Source organism: Engraulis encrasicolus, chromosome 23, assembly GCF_034702125.1.
Source record: "Engraulis encrasicolus isolate BLACKSEA-1 chromosome 23, IST_EnEncr_1.0, whole genome shotgun sequence".
Classification (NCBI taxonomy): domain Eukaryota; kingdom Metazoa; phylum Chordata; class Actinopteri; order Clupeiformes; family Engraulidae; genus Engraulis; species Engraulis encrasicolus.
In genome coordinates this window covers 31512385-31530614 of record NC_085879.1, presented here as the reverse complement: position 1 = coordinate 31530614, position 18230 = coordinate 31512385, and the positions used below count along the sequence as shown (strand labels likewise).

The 18230-nt window shown below is 44.5% G+C and overlaps 1 protein-coding gene across 1 annotated transcript; it reads right to left on the bottom strand.

Annotated features, from left to right (window-relative positions):
* Positions 1-1197: 1197 nt before the first annotated feature.
* Positions 1198-9173, bottom strand: LOC134439976 (homeobox protein MSX-2-like). Its single transcript, XM_063189904.1, has 3 exons — positions 9012-9173; positions 4520-4696; positions 1198-1458 (listed from the first exon to the last, which is right to left on the bottom strand). The coding sequence occupies exons 1-3, from the start codon at positions 9171-9173 to the stop codon at positions 1198-1200; spliced, it is 600 nt and encodes a 199-aa protein (XP_063045974.1).
* Between the last annotated feature and the right edge of the window lie 9057 nt (positions 9174-18230).

The following is an 18230-nucleotide window of genomic DNA, read 5'->3' as shown; positions in this document are numbered from 1 at the left end:
GAAATATCCAAGACTATTGACAGACATCAATGACGTATCGCGCAAGAAACATCGTTACAATATCACAAACACTGTGAGTCACAGGAGTGACGTCAAAGGAGTGAGCATTCCAGTGTCACACCCCCAACCCAGGAATGGGATACCTAAAGGCACGAATAGACCAAGCGCGACATGAGCGAGTCCAGTGACGGAAGTAATTGACTTTGTAATGAGTTGCACGACAAATTCGATTCGGTGCGACCAGAGGCGATTTGCGCTACTAGAGCAACAGTTTGTAGTTGAACTCCTGGCAATGTTATCCAAATTAGCTATGACGCGGTTTGGTGACAGTCGCCACAACTGATTGGAATGTTGGAATACTTACATTCTGGTTTTAACTGACATACTCTGTGGCTTTTATCGCTCGTATCGCTCTTGCTGCAGTGATTCTGTGTCGCTTGATCACGTCGCGGCCGGTGTATTCGCCCAGTAAGTCTCCACCGCTACCTGTCGCCTCATGGGGCACGGGAGTCAAAAAATAATTACTTGAAATGAGTGGCTTTACGACGCCAATCCAAACCTTCCAAATCCACCTACGTATGCACCACAAATCCACCACGACTCTTCTCGTTCACTTTTATTCTTTTTTTTGCGCAACTTATGTCCTCATGGTCAGGAAGTAGAGGGCGTGACTACGGTTCTCCATATCCTTACCAAAGAGGATAGACAGAGTAATAAAGAGGAATCAAAACCCGCCCACCCAATGCAAAAGAGTGGGCATTTCTCAAAACCTAGTGCGCACACTTCCAAGTGCATTCAGCCTAATTAGTCACGCCCAGTGATTGGATACTCTTTATTAGTCACACCCAGAGATTGGATACTTCGTAGAGGTCACCAAAGAGTATCCAATCTCTGGGCGTGACTAATTAGGCTGATACACTTGGAAGTATGCGCACTAGGTTTTGAGAAATACCCAGTGTGTTCAAGTTGGGTCTCCTAAGGGGGCATTGTCCCCTCCTCCTTCTTCTCTTTTTGTGGTGTTTGCACAAGACGTGCGCTATCTACAGTGCTAAGGGGACTTAATTTATTCTCAACCTCAGGACTCCAAAGGTCTCCTAACCTAAGGTCTCCTAAAGGGGCGTTCACGCGACATAAAGTGGATACCGGTAAAGAACTAGAATGACTTATCTCTGTCTATAGTATCTCTGATTCAAGTCCTTACAGTGTGTGGTGTATGTATCCGAAATGTGCTGCATAGAAGTCCATAGGAGAGACGGGGGAGGGAAAGCCCAGAAGCCGCGTTTGTTTTTGGCATTCCTCGGTCTCGGAGACACACAGGCTGAGGGGGAAGGAGTATTTGAACCCGGGCGGGGGCGGGGCCAGCAGGGGCTTGGCTACAGTGGCCAGCTTCAACTTCTCCAGCTCCGCCTCCTGCAGTCGTTTGGCCTTGGCACGTCTGTTCTGGAACCAGATCTTCACCTGCAAGGGTGGAATAGTAGTTAAGTTTTTTTTTTTAAATATATATGTTTTGGGGCTTTTTATTGCCTTCATTTGACAGGACAGTGAAGGAAGTCAGAGGTGATTCTAGAGTAAGTTTGGGCCCCAAGCGAAAATTCAAAAGAATGTACCTTCACAACAAATCGCCACTGCCGTAGTTTAAAATCTTAGCTGTTATTCTCAATCTATAGGCTTGGGGGCCCCAAGCGGCTGCCTGCCTCGCCTGGTGACAAGATGCGCCTCTGAAGGTAGTGACAGGAAGTGAATGGGCAGAGAGAGATGGGGAAGGGTCGGCAAAGGACCCGGGCCGGGAGTCGAACCCGGGTCGGCCGCATAGCATACGAGTGCCCTACCATTTGCTCCATGGTAGGGCCATGGAATAGTTGTAAGTGTAACCTGAGGTGTTCCCGTGCAGTCTGTCCCCCTCGGATCCGCAAACTTGCCACCTCCTTGTCAACGCATGGGTTCGGGTATGGGAGTCACAGCACGATACCGCTGGACTAAAGGACCAGTCCGTTAGCCCAACGCTCCTGATACTGTATGAGGCTTCGGGAGGGAGATTTACTAACTTTCCACGCCACACTCTGCTACTTGGCCTCCGTTACACTCACCCCCCTAAACCTCACTCCCATCCCGGGTCAACGGCAGCAGTGTAACTGAGGTGTTCCCGCACAGTCCGTCCCTCTCTCGGAGCCGCGAACTTGCCACCTCCTAGTCAACGCATTGGTTCGGGTATGGGAGTCACAGCACGATACTGCACGACTAAGGTCCAGCCTGAGAGCCCAATGCTACTGATATGATACTGTATGAGGATTCGGGAGGGAGGTTTACTAACATTCCTTGCCACACTCTGCTAGTTGGCCTCCGTTACACTCACTCCCATCCCGGGTCAACCACACTCTGTGTGTCCTCCGTTACTTAAGTGATTACTTTTGCTCGAGTTACTGTAATTGAGCTGTTTTCTTTAAAGGTACACTGTGCAAGATTTTTAGTTGTTTATTTCCAGAATTCATGCTACCCATTCACTAATGTTACCTTTTTCATGAATACTTACCACCACCATCAAATTCTAAGTATTCATTATGACTGAAAAAATTGCACTTTTCATACATTAAAAGGGGGATCTTCTCCATGGTCCGCCATTTTGAATTTCCAGAAATAGCCATTTTGAGCTGCAAAAATGACTGTACTTGGGCCATACCAGAAAATATTAGTTTATTACTTAGTAAACTTTCATGAAAAGATCAAATTAGGCAGTAGGCAGCCTAGTTTCAATGAGCAGCATAGTTGCAGTACCCTTTTTGTCCATTTCCTGCATAGTGTACCTTTAAATGTTTTTGTATGGGCTTTTATGCTTTTAACTCATTAAGACACAATGTTATAAATTTGCTGTTACCAGAACCGCTTGCTGACCAAGTCGTAGTGCATTGCACGGCAACCCTTTAAAGAAGGGTCCCCTGTGTGTGTGTGTGTGTGTATGTGTGTGTGTGTGTGTGTGTGTGTGTGTGTGTGTGTGTGTGTGTGTGTGTGTGTGTGTGTGTGTGTGTGTGTGTGTGTGTGTGTGTGTGTGTGTGTGTGTGTGTGTTTGTCTATCTCTGTGTGTGAATAAACCCATTTCCCAGCTGAGAGAATGAGCTTTTACATTTTTGTCACTGTGTGCAAAGTGGACAATACAGTATGTCCTCTCTGTTCCTGTAACATAGGCTACAGTAGGTGTACACAGTATGCAACCAATACCATGATCAGGTAACTGAATGACTAATGGAGGACCACAACACATAGGGGACGTGTGGGACCTCCCACTTAGTAGACCCCTCTACAGTAATTTCCACAGCACCTACTAGAATTAGCTCTGGCATCTGTGTAATACTGTCCTTTTACACCCCCAAAGCCAGGGCCGGTCCGAGGCATAAGTGAACTATGTGATGGCTTAGGGCCCCCACGCCACCAGGGCCCCCTGTGAGGAGCAAAGTTCCAGGAAGCAATTAACTCTCCACCATTTTCCCTACTCAGCACGCCTATGTCCCTATAGCTAATACCCAGGCAAGTACAGTAAATGAAGCTTATGAAGCATCTGATGTTGAGTAAGTGGTGGTATGGGGGCCCTGGATGAAATTTTGCTTAGGGCCCCATAAAGGCTTGGGCCGGCCCTGCCCAAAGCCATGACACAGAGGGGACAGACGAGAGGGTAAAGTTTAACATATTTCTTTTTTAACCCAGTAGATCTAACAAACCCAGACAGGATGGGACAGAGAGAGAAACAGAGAGCAGATATAGGCCTAGCTTTACTTTAAGATTTCCAAAATATTCTATACAATTTCCAAAAATGCCTCCTTGCCTCGTCATCACCTGCCCCCGTATAATCATCTGTCTCGTTAGCCCCCGCGCCCACCCGTGTCTGTCTCTCTAATCACCTGTCTCTAGGTCCCCCTCCTCCCGTAATCACCTGTGTCTCGGGTGCCCCCCCAATCACCTGTCTCTCCGTGCCCCCCCCAACTCTGTAATCACCTGTCTCTCTGTTCTGTAATCACCTGTCTCTCTGTGCCCCCCCCCAACTCTGTAATCACCTGTCTCGGCACGCTCCCCACCACTCTGTAATCACCTGTCTCTCTGTGCCCCCCCCCCCTGTAATCACCTGTCTCGCCCCCCCCCCCCCCACACTCTGTAATCACCTGTCTCTCTGTGCCCCACCCCACACTCTGTAATCACCTGTCTCGGCACGCTCCCTACACACACACACACTCTGTAATCACCTGTCTCGGCGGCCCCCCCGCCCCCCCGGAATCACCTGTCCCCCTCACTCTGTTATCACACTGTGTCTTGTCGCCCCCACACACTCTTTAATCACCTGTCCCCACTTCTATAATCACCTGTGTCTTGTCACCCCCCCAATCACCTGTAATCACATGTGTCTTGGCACCCCCCTTTTGAATCACCTGTGTTTCGGCACCCCCCCCCCCCCCCACACACACACACACACTGTAATCACCTGTGTCTTGCCCCCCCCGCTCTGTCATCACCTGTCCCCCCCCTCTGTAATCACCTGTGTCTCTGTGAGGCTGAGGGAGGTGGAGAACTGAGCGCGCTCGGCGATGGACAGGTACTGCTTCTGGCAGAACTTCTGCTCCAGCGCCAGCAGCTGCGAGGTGGTGAAGGGGGTACGCGGCTTACGGTTCGTCTTGTGCTTACGCAAGGGACACGTGGCCGATGAGGAGGTCACCTGTCCTGAGATGGAAACACAGGAAATACAGGAAACATGTTACCCTAAGTCAAAAGTCAAGCCAAGTCTTATCTATTTTGTTGGTCTTTTCCCGACTTTATTTTGACAGGACAGTGTGAGAGGTGGACAGGAAGCGAATTGGGAGAGAGATGGGGAGGGGTCAGCAAAGCACCCCGGGCCGGGAATAGAACCCGGGTCAGCCGCATGGCAGCCGAGCGTCCTACCGGTTGGCCACAGCAGGGCCAAGTCATATATTTTTTATAGCCCATTGTATATGCAGAGGACACGTGGCGGATGAGGACGTCACTTGCCCTGGGAAGGAAAAACATAGTACATACACACATACAGCAATCATGTTAACAAATGAACTAAAATGAATGTGTTAACTAGACATGGTCACTTGTAGGCTTTAACTGTTGGGTCTTTCGCCTTCGCAGAGTACAGGCAGTAGATGGGGAGGTGACTTGTCCTGAGAAGGTAAAACATACGGTATCTACAGTAAACAAGATATACTGCTAGAATTACAAGAATACTCCTAGAACTCCTAGAGCTAGAACTAGAACTAAATACTACTAGAACTATATTAACTAGACATGTACTCAGAGAGTGCAGACCTCCGCCAAGGAAGCTGTTTGATAGAACATTAGACTATGTTACACCCTCGTTTTTCCCCAAAGTCTTTCTGCCTTCTTTTTGTGGAGTTAGAAACAGGAATATCAAAATTCGCCCTATCCCGCAATGGTGAAGAATCTTTTAAAAATGTCCTGGATTCGGATCATGGGTCGGATCACCACCAAAATTATATTATTTCTTCCTTTTGTCATTTCCAACAACTCCACCAAATGTAATCAAAATCTGTCCATAACTCTTTGAGTTATCCTGCTGACAGACAGACAGACAGACAGAGACAGACAGACAGAGACAGACAGACGGACAAACCGACAGACAGACAGACAAACCAACGTGACCCAAAACATAACCTCCTTGGCGGAGGTAACTAGACACGGGCACTTGGGAGGATTTGCTGTTGGTCATGTGCTTCCCGCTGAGGACATGAGGCTGATGAGGTGACTTTCGCGCGCTTCTCTGTCAGCATTAAAATGCTACCAGATAAACACACTTGAGCTGCTTTCAGGTGGTCCAGATCGGTTCCCGCACACGTTACATTGGGAACCAAAGCGCTCCTTGGTGATCTTCCCAAGTTGATCATTTTTGTTTAACAATTTACTGTATAGCCTACTAGGACCTGGATGAGCCTGGCTGACGTCTACTCTGTAATGACGCTCTGCTGCTGCTTCGCTTGGTTCCAGTTGGGAACATTAAATTACATTACATTTGGCAGACACTTCATAACCAAAGCGACTTACAAACGAGGACATAATCATAGCTGACATCACTAGCAGATACAATGTGCACAGGTTTTTTTTGTAAAGTAGAGTACACACACACACACACACACACACACACACACACACACACACACACACACACACACACACACACACACACACACACACACACACACACACACACACACACACACACATCATGTCAAGAGTCTGACCTGGGGCTAGGGAAGCTCAAGCATTAGTCTAGTTAGTAGATAAACATGAAAGAGGAGAGTCTTTACTTGCTTCTTGAAGGCTGCAAGAGATGTACTTAGTCTTGCTGCCTATGGGAGACCATTCCACCACTTGGGAACCAAATCCAACTTTCCAGTTTCCAAATACCTGACTTTTGGAGATTAGGAGCAGGGACCAGAGTTGTATAAAGTAGAAGTAGAAGTACTTTCACAGATGTAAAATACAACAATAGTAGTATGATATATTACAAAGTTCACACCATGTTGTACTACTAGTGTTGTTATTACACTTTTTGAAGTACTTCTATCTACTACAACTCTGGCAGGGACACAGATGAACATATTCAGAGAACAGCAGAGGTGTCAAAAGTAAAAAGTAAAAGTGAAAAAAAAGAAACACGGTTTCCTTATCAGGTAACTTATCCGAGTAACCAGTAGCTCTGTGTACTTGTCTTACAATCAGATTACCCTGGCTCTAACGGTAAGGCACTCGCCTGCTGGCGACCGGGGTTCAATTCCGGCCAAGGTCCTTTGCCGATCCTTCCCCATCTCTCTCTTTTCCCACTCGCTTCCTGTATGTATCTGCACTGTCCGGTCAAAGAAATAATAAAGGCAACCCCCACACCTCAAACAATCAGCTGACTCTGCACTTGTTGGATCAAGTTTGTGTTGGGTCCTTGTTAGGTTCTTAGTTATTTTTCAGTAACAACACAGTCTCTCTCTCATTAAGTACAATGGAGTAAATGGTGTAACAGCTATGAAATAGCACGTGCTAGTGTGCTTACACTGTGAATTCACATTTACTTTTTACACCTCTGGAAAGCACAGAGCACCACAAAGGTTCCTCAACGTCACCCTTCAAGTTCAAAAACATAGGCCAGTTGTCTACAGCTACTCCTGGAAGAATGACAACCTTCACAGACATATGTCGCCCTCTGGTGATTTCTAGTTGCAAATGCAACTAAAAAAAATACTATAACGACTTGACTGCTGAGAAACAAAAAAACACTAGGGCAGAGTGCAAACCAAGAACCATCTGGATCCATCTGAGTTGAACTATGCAAATGCTTATACACTGTGTAACTGCAAAACTAGACGAATCAGTAGGTTTAGACTGCATTCATGGGTAAGCGGTTATGGCGTCAGACTTGTAGCCCAAGGGTTGCCGGTTCGACTCCCCACCCGCCAGTTTGGTGGGGGGAGTAATTAACCAGTGCTCTCCCCCATCCTGCTCCATGACTGAGGTACCCTGAGCATGGTACCGTCCCGCCGCATTGCCCCCTAGGGCTGCCCCCTTGTATGGGTAAGGCATACATGCAATTTCGTTGTGTGCAGTAAACACTTGTGCGCTCTGGAGTGCTGTGTCACAATGGCAATGGGAGTTCGAGTTTCCCAATCGGGCTTTCACTTTTTCTGCTTTCATTTATACAACAACCCATAACCGAATCACCGGATCAGCAGACTGAAAACGATTCCAGTGTCATTTCCACTGTAAAGCCTGTTAGACTAATCATAAACCACAATATACAGCGACAGAGAAATGGAGTAATTAGTGAGTGGAGCGAGGTGTGAGAGTTTGATGGCTGTTGGTGAGAAAAGGCTGTTGGTGTGAGACTCTCCTCTTATCACCACAGACCACAGACCACAACCTGATGATGACGTCACACATTTATTGGGCCAATTTTATGGCACTTTTCTGGGCTTTTTCCTAAGCTCTCTTTATGAACACACACACACACACACACACACACACACACACACACACACACACACACACACACACACACACACACACACACACACACACACACACACACACACGGTGCATAATAATAATAATAACATCAATAATAATAATAGCCTAATAATAATATTTACATATACTGATGTCATCAATGTTCCTTATAAAATTTGTGAGAGAAAAGTCTTGGGATGGGAAATGTGAAGCTTGGGATGTGAGTTCTTGATTGGTCATCAATGACCTTTAGCCTTGAATAGATTTAAAATAGCCAAGACAGTAAAAACTAAGAGAATTGTACTTCATATGTGAAGGAAGAAGTAGGACAAAATGGATGCCTAACCGAATTTCCGTATAAAAAAGGGAGTGATTATTTCAATTGCCTGGACTGCAACCAAATGTAATTATAATAATAATAATTATTATTATTGTTATAAATAATAATAATAATAATAATAATAATAATAATAATAAACATTTTATTTTGACACAGAGTAGAGCAAACCAAATCAATGCAACTTCAAGCCAACTGAACTTCACTGGTGCATGTTTTTGCGCACGCACATGCTCAAATGGAAATGTACTTAAATGGCATATGTTTAATGTCTACACACATTCTACCGCTTACTTGATTTGTTTTTAACTCTACTAGCAATTGCACGGTGCCTATTCGTTGCAATTGAATTGCAATAGTCTACCATATATCATAACAAGAGAGTGCAAGATTAAAATCCATCGTTGTCTTTGAGACATCTTATGTGCTACTTACTGGGTGGAAATCGTAGATGTACTGTCCATGACGAGGTTCGTTCCTGTTTTGCCAGCTTGGCATAAGAATCTTCAGCGATTTTCACAAGTCGTCCGGACAAGACGTGTGAACAAGTGGGTGTCAATGAGGAGGAGGAGTGCAGTGCGCTGACTCGAGCACCGTCAGCTCCCGCAGTTGCACTGGAGCGCTGGGGAAAAGTTCCCGCTTGAGTAGCCCTACTACATACTTTTACGCAGTGGTCATACGCAGTTTTCGTTTTGTTATTGGACATAAGCGCCTCAACACTGAAGGACAACAGATCACATTTTGCCTGGACGGATTGTTCATCTTCATGTCTCGTGCGCCCGAAAACCTTGTCACCGTTCAGTGCACCTGCAGGAGATAACATCATGATGGCATCCAGGAACGGATATTGATAGGAGTAACTGAGACTAGTAGCCTACCACGGCCTATGTTGCCATTTCCCCCCTGCAAATAAGAACAAAAACCCTTAGTGACTTGAATTTAATCCACTTTAATTAGGCAGTTGTAACACTAAAACGTCAGACAGGCAGCGGTTGTCCTCCAATCAACGGCAAGCGGGATGGCGGGAGGCAAACCATGAATCCCCATCAAATGGACAGTCAGTGGCGAAATTAATTAACTGGAATATTTGGCCTTGCCTATCTTTCTGGCGCTTTTGTTCCAGTAAGGCGATGTGTAGGCTATCCTATCACTCGTTTATAAAATATATATAACGAATGCACAGTCTTGAAAGAAAAGGGAAAATAAAATAAAGATGGTTTATACAACCGTCTGATACTAAGTCTTTACACCAAAAAACTGCTTTACTGATATTTTCTCTTCCCCACCGAGATTTACTTTGCCATTCCTTTCCCTGCCAGTTCACAAATTTAGTATTTTACCAGAATATTTACTAATTAAAGAAAAGGCAGGACAGCACTCCAAGTTTTTGTGTTTTATTGCCCGACGTCAATAAAACACAAAAACTTGGAGTGCTGTCCTGCTTTTTCTTTAATTCATATATTCTCGAGGAATGAGCACCCAGTTGTTTACTTTGTTTGAGTTGAGCGCGTTACAGTCCTTACCAGAATATTTACTACCATTTGGCTTGCACATACCTTTTCATACATGAATAGGTGGGTGTCTTTCCATGTACTGTACTGTGTGTACCTACTGTAACTGGCCAGTGCTCTCCTAGACCCTGCCCTCAGACTGTGGTGGGCCCTGCTCCCCGAGCACCATTTATTACATCATTACATTACACTTAGCTGACACTTTCATCCAAAACCACTTACAGTTATTTACAGGGTATTGGTTACAGTCCTTGGAGCAATTTGGGGATAGGTCCGTTGCTCAAGGGTACTTCAGCCATGGATGGAGGTATATGGAGAGGTAACCAGGGAATTCAAACCAACCCTCTGATCTTACCTGTAAAGGTACTGTGCAGGAAATGGTCAAAAAAGGTACTGCAACTATGCTGCTCATTGAAACTGGGCTGCCTATTGCCAAATGTGATCTTTTCATGAAAGTTTAATAAGTAATAAACTAATATTTTCTAGTGTGGCCCAAGTACAGTCATTTTTGCAGCTAAAAATGGCTATTTCTGGAAATTCAAAATGGCGGACCATGGAGAAGATCCCCCTTTTCATGTATGAAAAGTTCAATTATCCCAGTCATAATGAATACTTAGAATTTGATGGTGGTGGTAAGTATTCATGAAAAAGATAACATTAGTGAATGGGTTGCATGAATTCTGGATATAAACAATTAAAAATCACACACAGTGTACCTTTAAGACCACCTGCCTAACCAATATGGCCATGGCTGCCTAGCACCCTTGTCATGCCTCACAAATAAACTGTAAAAATCACAAGGTTCCTCAAAGTACCTTCGGGTGAACCATTAGGGTTGTTCCGTGGAACTGAAAGGGTTCATCAAAGAACCTTTGAGATAGTCGGTTCTCTGAAGAACCTTCAACAAGACCTTTTTTCCAAGTTTTTCCAAGAACCAAGTTGTACAGGCAGCAGTAGATTCCCCTGAGATCGTTTAGGTTTCTCCCAGGACTTTGAGGGATTCCCCCACAATAGGCCTACTGTTTTTAGGCCAACCACAGTGCCACACCAGTTCTGTTTGGAACTTAAGTGCTATAACCTCCCGCATACTGTGTGGTGCTGTTGTAAGCCCCTACTTTTTACCTACCAAGAATTGAAGGGTTTATTTGCAAAACGGTGTATCTCCATTTTTTGACTTTTGCATCTTATTATTGAAAATGACTCTTCAGAGGTCATATCACTTATGTGTGAATTCTTACCATTCAAATATTTTGAGAACATACTTTTTTTAACCTATATAAAATGCATTTTGCAATGCAATTCAATGGAATGCCCAATACAAAAGGTCAATTTCCCAACATTCTACAAAATGGAGATACGCCGTTTTGCAAATAAACCCTTCAAATCTACCTTTGGGTATCAATAAAGCCTATAGGCCTACCTTACCTTACTTTTCACTGTTCGCTGGCAAAAAAGAAGTATTTTCGGTTTCCATTTGCAAATCAACTTTCTGGTTCCCGAACGCTCAGCGCACACCATGGTTCAAGATAAGGTGGAGGAACGGCCACCGGCACAGTTCTTTGTCAGTCTGAACGCACCTACAGTGACGGCTGTAGGTTCCTTGGGTACCTACAATACAGTGTACCATGATGGGGATTAAATTCACATGTTTCATGCGGATTCAATGCGGACTCCATTGGTGTGTTTTGTTACAGTATGTGTTCTCTGATCACAATGACCAGAGGGAATGAGTTTCACTCTCTCTCTCTCTCTCTCCCTCTCTCTCTCTCTCTCTCTCTCTCTCTCTCTCTCTCTCTCGCTCTCTCTCTCTCTCTCTCGCTCTTTCTCTATCTCTCTCTCTCTCTCTCGCTCTCTCTGTGTGTGTGTGTGTGTGCGTGTGTCTGTGTCTGTGTGTGTGTGCATGTGTGTGTGTGCATACGCATGTGTAGGTGAGTTTGTGTATGCAAAGACGTGTGTGTCATGTGTGTGTGGTTGCGTGTGTGTTATTTGGATGCCAATAAAAAAATAAATACTGGCTAAATACTAATGTCCATAATATACACATTTGTAATTTCAACAAATTTCCTGTGAGAAATAAAACATTATTATCAGAGCTGCAGAGGTGGCAGGTTTTTTTGCACCCTTTATGATGGCAGATTAGCTCAATGAGCTAGCATAATTACATTCATTAATATGGGAGTGCGGAATTAGCCTTCTGCCACTCTGTGTCTTTGTGTGTGTGTGTGTGTGTGTGTGTGTGTGTGTGTGTGTGTGTGTGTGTGTGTGTGTGTGTGTGTGTGTGTGAATGTGTGTGTGTGTGTGTGTGTGTGTGTGTGTGTGTGTGTGTGTGTGTGTGTGTGTGAGAGAGAGAGAGAGAGAGAGAGAATGAGAGAGAGAGAGAGCAGCACAAACTGTAACTGCTCTAGGCAGAAGGCTTTCTGATAAAAACACATGCACGCACGCACGCACGCATACACACACACACACACACACACCAAAGGAGAGGGAGATAACTAGAGAGGAGCTGTGTGTGTGTGTGTGTGTGTGTGTGTGTGTGTGTGTGTGTGTGTGTGTGTGTGTGTGTGTGTGTGTGTGTGTGTGTGTGTGTGTGTGTGTGTGCGCGTGCGTGTGAGTGTATGTGTGCGTGCGTGTGAGTGTATGTGTGTGTGCTTTAACCCCCTGAAGCATGAATCCAGGCCTCAGCTCTGCCTTAGTTCTTAATGCTAAATTAATTTCCCTACAACTCGATACGTAAAATTTATACTGATTAAATACGACACTTGACCCTGTTGGCACAAGATAAAAGATTTTTAAAAGATGGAGGGAAAACCCCGAGTTGGTAATTAAAGCAATGAATTGGAAAACCAATCGCCGTTATATTTCTCAAACCATTTCACAAAGTGGGTAACTAATTAGATTAGTTGAAATCATTGAAATGCTGAGTATTTTAAAGTCTTCTGAGTGTAACCTTGGAAATATATTGGTACCCCAAGTTCAGCAACTGTTACAGTATGGGTCAGTCATGGGTAAGCGGTTAGGGCTTGTAGCTCAAAGGTTGCCGGTTCAACTCCCGACCCGCCAGGTTGGTGGGGGGAGTAATCAACCAGTGTTCTCCCCCATCCTCAGCAATGACGGAGGTACCCTGAGCATGGTACTGTCCTGCTGCACTGCTTCCTAGGGGCGCCATTGAGGGCTGCCACCTTGCACGGGTGAGGCATGAATGCAATTTCATTGTGTGCAGTGTTCCCTTGTGTGCTGTAGAGGTTCCCTTGTGCTCACTGTGTCACAATGACAATAGGTGGAATTATTATGTACTCCAAGTCCAGCTACTGTACTGTACTGTTGGTACAAACATGAAGAGGGAATAGAACGGATTATTGCACTGGCCTACCAGGCCCAGGACCAGGGCCCCAAAAGTCAAGGGGGCCCTGAAGCCCAAGCCTCTATATTTCCATTCTCATATTGCGTTAAACTTGCACTTTTAACAACTGTATTCCCCCCGAACCCCTCAAAAACAAAGGATTAACATTTGGTCCAAAAAACCCTAAATCTTTTTCTAAGCGAGCAACACCCATGAATGGGGGGGGGACTTTCTTGTTGTCTGGCCCAGGGGCCCATGGAGTTATAATCAGTCCCTGAGCAGGGGTAGAGCTCTTTACAAATGAATGTTCTGCGGGTCATTCAGAGCCATCACTGATGTACATGTAACTTACTGTATGTGTACTGTTATGCTGGGGACCTGTTTTCCATTCCGGTCCGAGGTCATTTTTCGATCCTCCTCTGTCTCTCTCTCCCACTCATTTCTTGTCCACTCTTCACTGTAGCATCCCAAGTCCCCCACCCCCTCCTGCACTCATTTAGGATAGAGAAAAGAGATGAGCTCTCAGTGGTCATTGTAATCAGAAGGTAGCCTACTGTATGTAGCACACAGTGCACACAACCAAATTCAACACCTAGACCCTAAATACGTATACATGGGTTCTGAATGTTTGTAAACACGATGTTATGAGGAGGGGCAAGACACTGGCAGCCAACCACGTGCACTATTTTTTTTGACTGACAGCGGTTTGCAACCATCAGAGGTTGAGTTGTGCGCAGATAGTTTCGCGCAGTCAGGTTATTGCAGATATGCTAGACTAATATCATCCTAAAAGATATCTGGGACTGGGTCTGGGGGGCGCTGCGGCGCAGCACGCTAAGCCCCCCACATTTGGGCTTGCATGCCCACGGGGACCCCGGTTCAAGTCCGGCCAAGTATCAAAGTAAAGGCATAAAAGCCCCTAAAAAAAAATATATAAGTATAATATATTTATATATTTTTAAAAAGATATCTTGGGTCTTAGGTCTGGTTGTGCCTAGGATAAAATCCAGACAGGGTAAAATGGCATGTAGCCATTATGCTTCCAAATGCTGGAACCAGTTTCCTGTTCAAATTAAAACTGCCCCAACAGCATCATGTTTTGAAAAGAACTTAAAAACAGCTTAATTTTCATCTACCCACATTCTCCTTTTGTTCCAAAGTAGAGAACAATTCACTATAGCCTACTTTAGGGCTGCTGGCAGCTTTGTCTGGGCCCAGGACAAAGTCATCTGAAAGAGCCCCCCACCCAATTCATACAATTTATTTTGACGGTCCATTTTGGGTCCCCTCTCTTGGGCCCAGGACAATTGACCCTTGTGTCCCCCTGTAGGTCTTGCTACTGCTGCCGTGTTCATTTGAGTGGCATCTCTCTAAGCACCCAGTGCATTCAGCGAAGGGTAAGCTATTCTAAATCAAAAGATGGGTCATTCATCGGTGGACTAATTTTTCAAGCCAGTTTGTTTAGACTATTTTGTAAACGAATGTATTTAATTGCTACATTGTTAATGAAAAGAAAAATAAATGAAGCGCAAAAAGTAACGATCATTCTCAATTATGTCGCACTGTTGCCTTATTTCACTGCCTATTTTTGAGGACAACCAAAGTGAACGGCTCACTGAGGTTAAGTGATTGTGGTGTTAATTGCACATTAGTTTGGCAACAATTAACTGTTAATGGAACAGAATGCAATTGAAAATATGGCCAAGAAAAATGGGTCCCTGAGCCAAGCTATACTGTATGGTTACAAATGGCACTTATTTTTCAATTACGTAGCGTAGATTTGCACATTGCAGATTTGAAGAGCTTCGTTGCGAATCTATTTTAGAACATTTTGGGAAATTTACATGTTTGTATTGGGTATTGCATTGCATTGCAAAATGCATTTTATATACATATATGTATATATATATATATATATAACCTATAGGTTTAAAAACTGTGTTCTCTAAACATTTGAATGGCATGAATTCACACGCATAAGACACACCAGCGCATAGGATCTTCACTTGACCTTAGTTGCACTGTGTTGTGTTTGTACTCTAAAGCTTTACACATTGAGGTTTGCCAAATATATGATGCAATTCGTGAGCTGAGAATTATAAGGTTCTATCTCCATTTTTGGTAAAATTGAGTTTTTTACATAATCTGACCCATTACATGCTTATTAATGCCTGTGTGGTGTTATTTTTGTGAAAAAAAGTATTATTTTACATTGTTATTAATGAAATAAAAACGTTCTATCTCACAATACAGCTGGGATGTAAAAACATTGAGGCTCAATATCTCAGAACTACCCTAAACGGAGATAGAACCTTATAATTCTAAACTCACGAATTACTACAAGATGATATAATGCAGCGTAGTTTTTCACATGTCAAGTATATGTGTATGAGACCAAGAAGCAACAAATGTTGTCAAGTAATACGTCCGTAATGTAATAGGCTATTATATAATTAGTTACAGTAATAGAAGTGCAAAGAAAATAACATTAAAAAAAATAGTGCACAAAAGTGCACATGGAGTGACCATGTTTACATTTATACCCAGAGTCTTCTACATGCATCACACATCATGGTCAACAGTGCTGGCTAGACAGCTAGGCTACTGTCAATAGTTCATTATAGGTGTGTGACATAACGTAGCTTTGGAAAAGAGAACAAAAGGAGGTAGCCTGCACATTTTGGGCAGCCGTGGCCTAATGGTTAAAGGGACACTGTGTGAGATTTTTAGTTGTTTATTTCCAGAATTCATGATGCACATTCAGTAATGTGACCTTTTTCATGAATACTTTTTCCAACTCCCATTGTCATTGTGACACAGCACTCCACAGCACACAAGTGAACACTGCACACAACGAAATTGCATTTATGCCTCACCCGTGCAAGGGGGCAGCCCTCAGTGGCGCCCCATGGGGAGCAGTGCGGTGGGACGGTACCATGCTCAGGGTACCTCAGTCATGGAGGAGGATGGGGGAGAGCACTGGTTGATTACTCCCCCCACCAACCTGGCAGGTCGGGAGTCGAACCGGCAACCTCTGGGATGCAAGTCTGACGCCCTAACCGCTCACTCATGACTTACCACCAGCATCAAATTCTAAGTATTCATTATGACTGGAAAAATTGCACTTTTCATACATGAAAAGGGGGATCTTCTCCATGGTCCGCCATTTTGAATTTCCAAAAATAGCCATTTTTAGCTTCAAAAATGACTGTACTTGGACCATACTAGAAAATATGTGTTTATTACTTAGTAAACTTTCATGTAAAGATCAAACTTGGCAATAGGCAGACCAGTTTCAATAAGCAACATACTGTAGTTGCAGTACTATTTTTTTTTACCATTTCCTGCACAGTGTCCCTTTAAGGAGGTGGATTTTAGATCAGAGGCTTGTGGGTTCAAATCCCACCCTTCCACTCACACTCCATGGCTGAAGTCCTCTTGAGCAAGGCTCATAACCCCAGATTGCTCCAGGGACTGTAACCAATACCCTGAATAAAAACTCTAAGTCGCTTTGGATTAAAAACGTCAGCTAAGTGTAATATACTGTAATGCAGGGGTCCCCAAACTAAGGCCCGGGGACCGGATGCGGCCCGCCACGCCCCTTTGACCGGCCCTCCACCTCTCTGCACCTCAACATTTGAACTGCCCCAAAGAAGCAATCATATCTTGTCTTGATAGTTTCTCATCTCACTGTAATATAAACAGGCCTACCATTTCTATTGTATCACTCATACACTGTCAATCACCATATTGTTCTAACCTTTCCTTGGTATTTTTACATTGTTATTAGAAATTAAAAGGAATACCTGTGGTATTTCAAATTGGAAAACATGTGAAGTACTCACTTCTTTTGCAAATCACTTGTTATGACAAACTATTTTGTGCTAGAAATTATGGTTATAACAGGCAATGGCCTAGTATAAAGCCCACATGAATGATCCCGGCCCCTGATCACAGTCAGGAACGATAATGTGGCCCCCAGAGAAAAAAGTTTGGGGACCCCTGCTGTAATGTAATGTGTGGTCTGTTTGTCACATGGTCTCAGGTCTCATTGTCAAGTTCATCTTATGGACCTGTTAACACAGACATCTCCATACAACAGCAGTTACTGCAGGATGTATCGATGTACAGAATATATGTTTTTTAAACCACTTCCTGCCTACAGCACATCTCCAGGCATGTTTGCATGGCCAAGACACTGTGCTTTCTCGAGACACAATCTCAAAGCTTTCTGATACTTTCTCGATTCTCTCTCTTTCTCGCACTCTCCTACCCCTCTCTCTTTCACACACAGACACAGGCACAATATCACCCGAAAAATTCCACAGTATCTTCCAAGCCTCATGTGTCACTGAACACACACACACACAAACACACACACACACACACACACACACACACACACACTATATTTCGCTATATTTGTGCACGGAGGTGGGTAGGGGGGCAGCTCATTCAGGCAGACCAATTCCGTTTAATTAGGGTTGTTAGGGTTACCATTTTTTAAGCTCTTTCAATTATGGCCGTGACTTTTATAGTTCCTGGGACCTCCTGATGGGCTGCGAGGCTCCGTATCAGCCACGGGGCATATGGGCCCGCCGGCACTCTGTCTCTCTCAGCCGCTGACAGGCCTTGTCAGGGGGGTCTGATGGATGTCGGAGTGCTCAATGGCGGGCTCCTCTTCCGCGCCGGAGACATTACTTTCCCCTCCGCTGGGCTTTATTGTTTATAATTTGTGCAGCTTATAATTAAATAGGGCAGATTAATTGGTACAAAATTTAAAGGTAATGAAAAATAAACTGTTAACCCCTCCCACCAGCAGTCAGCCACCCACACTGGTGTACATAAACTAACACACACACACACAAACACACACACACACACACACACACACACACACGCACACACACACATTTGCATGCATGCGCGTGCACAATCTCACTCTCCCTCTCCCTCTCTCTCTCTCTCTCACACACACACACACATGGAAGGGGGGGGGGGGGCAAAGGGGGGCCCAGGGAGAGGGGTC

Coding starts and splice junctions, on each gene's coding strand:
- LOC134439976 (XM_063189904.1), bottom strand. CDS start 9,173: ATGTTATCTCCTGCAGGTGCACTGAACGGTGACAAGGTTTTCGGGCGC. Junction 4,697..9,011: donor CGTATGACCACTGCGTAAAA/GTATGTAGTAGG, acceptor ATCTCAGGACAG/GTGACCTCCTCATCGGCCAC. Junction 1,459..4,519: donor TCAGCCTCACAGAGACACAG/GTGATTACAGAG, acceptor CCACCCTTGCAG/GTGAAGATCTGGTTCCAGAA.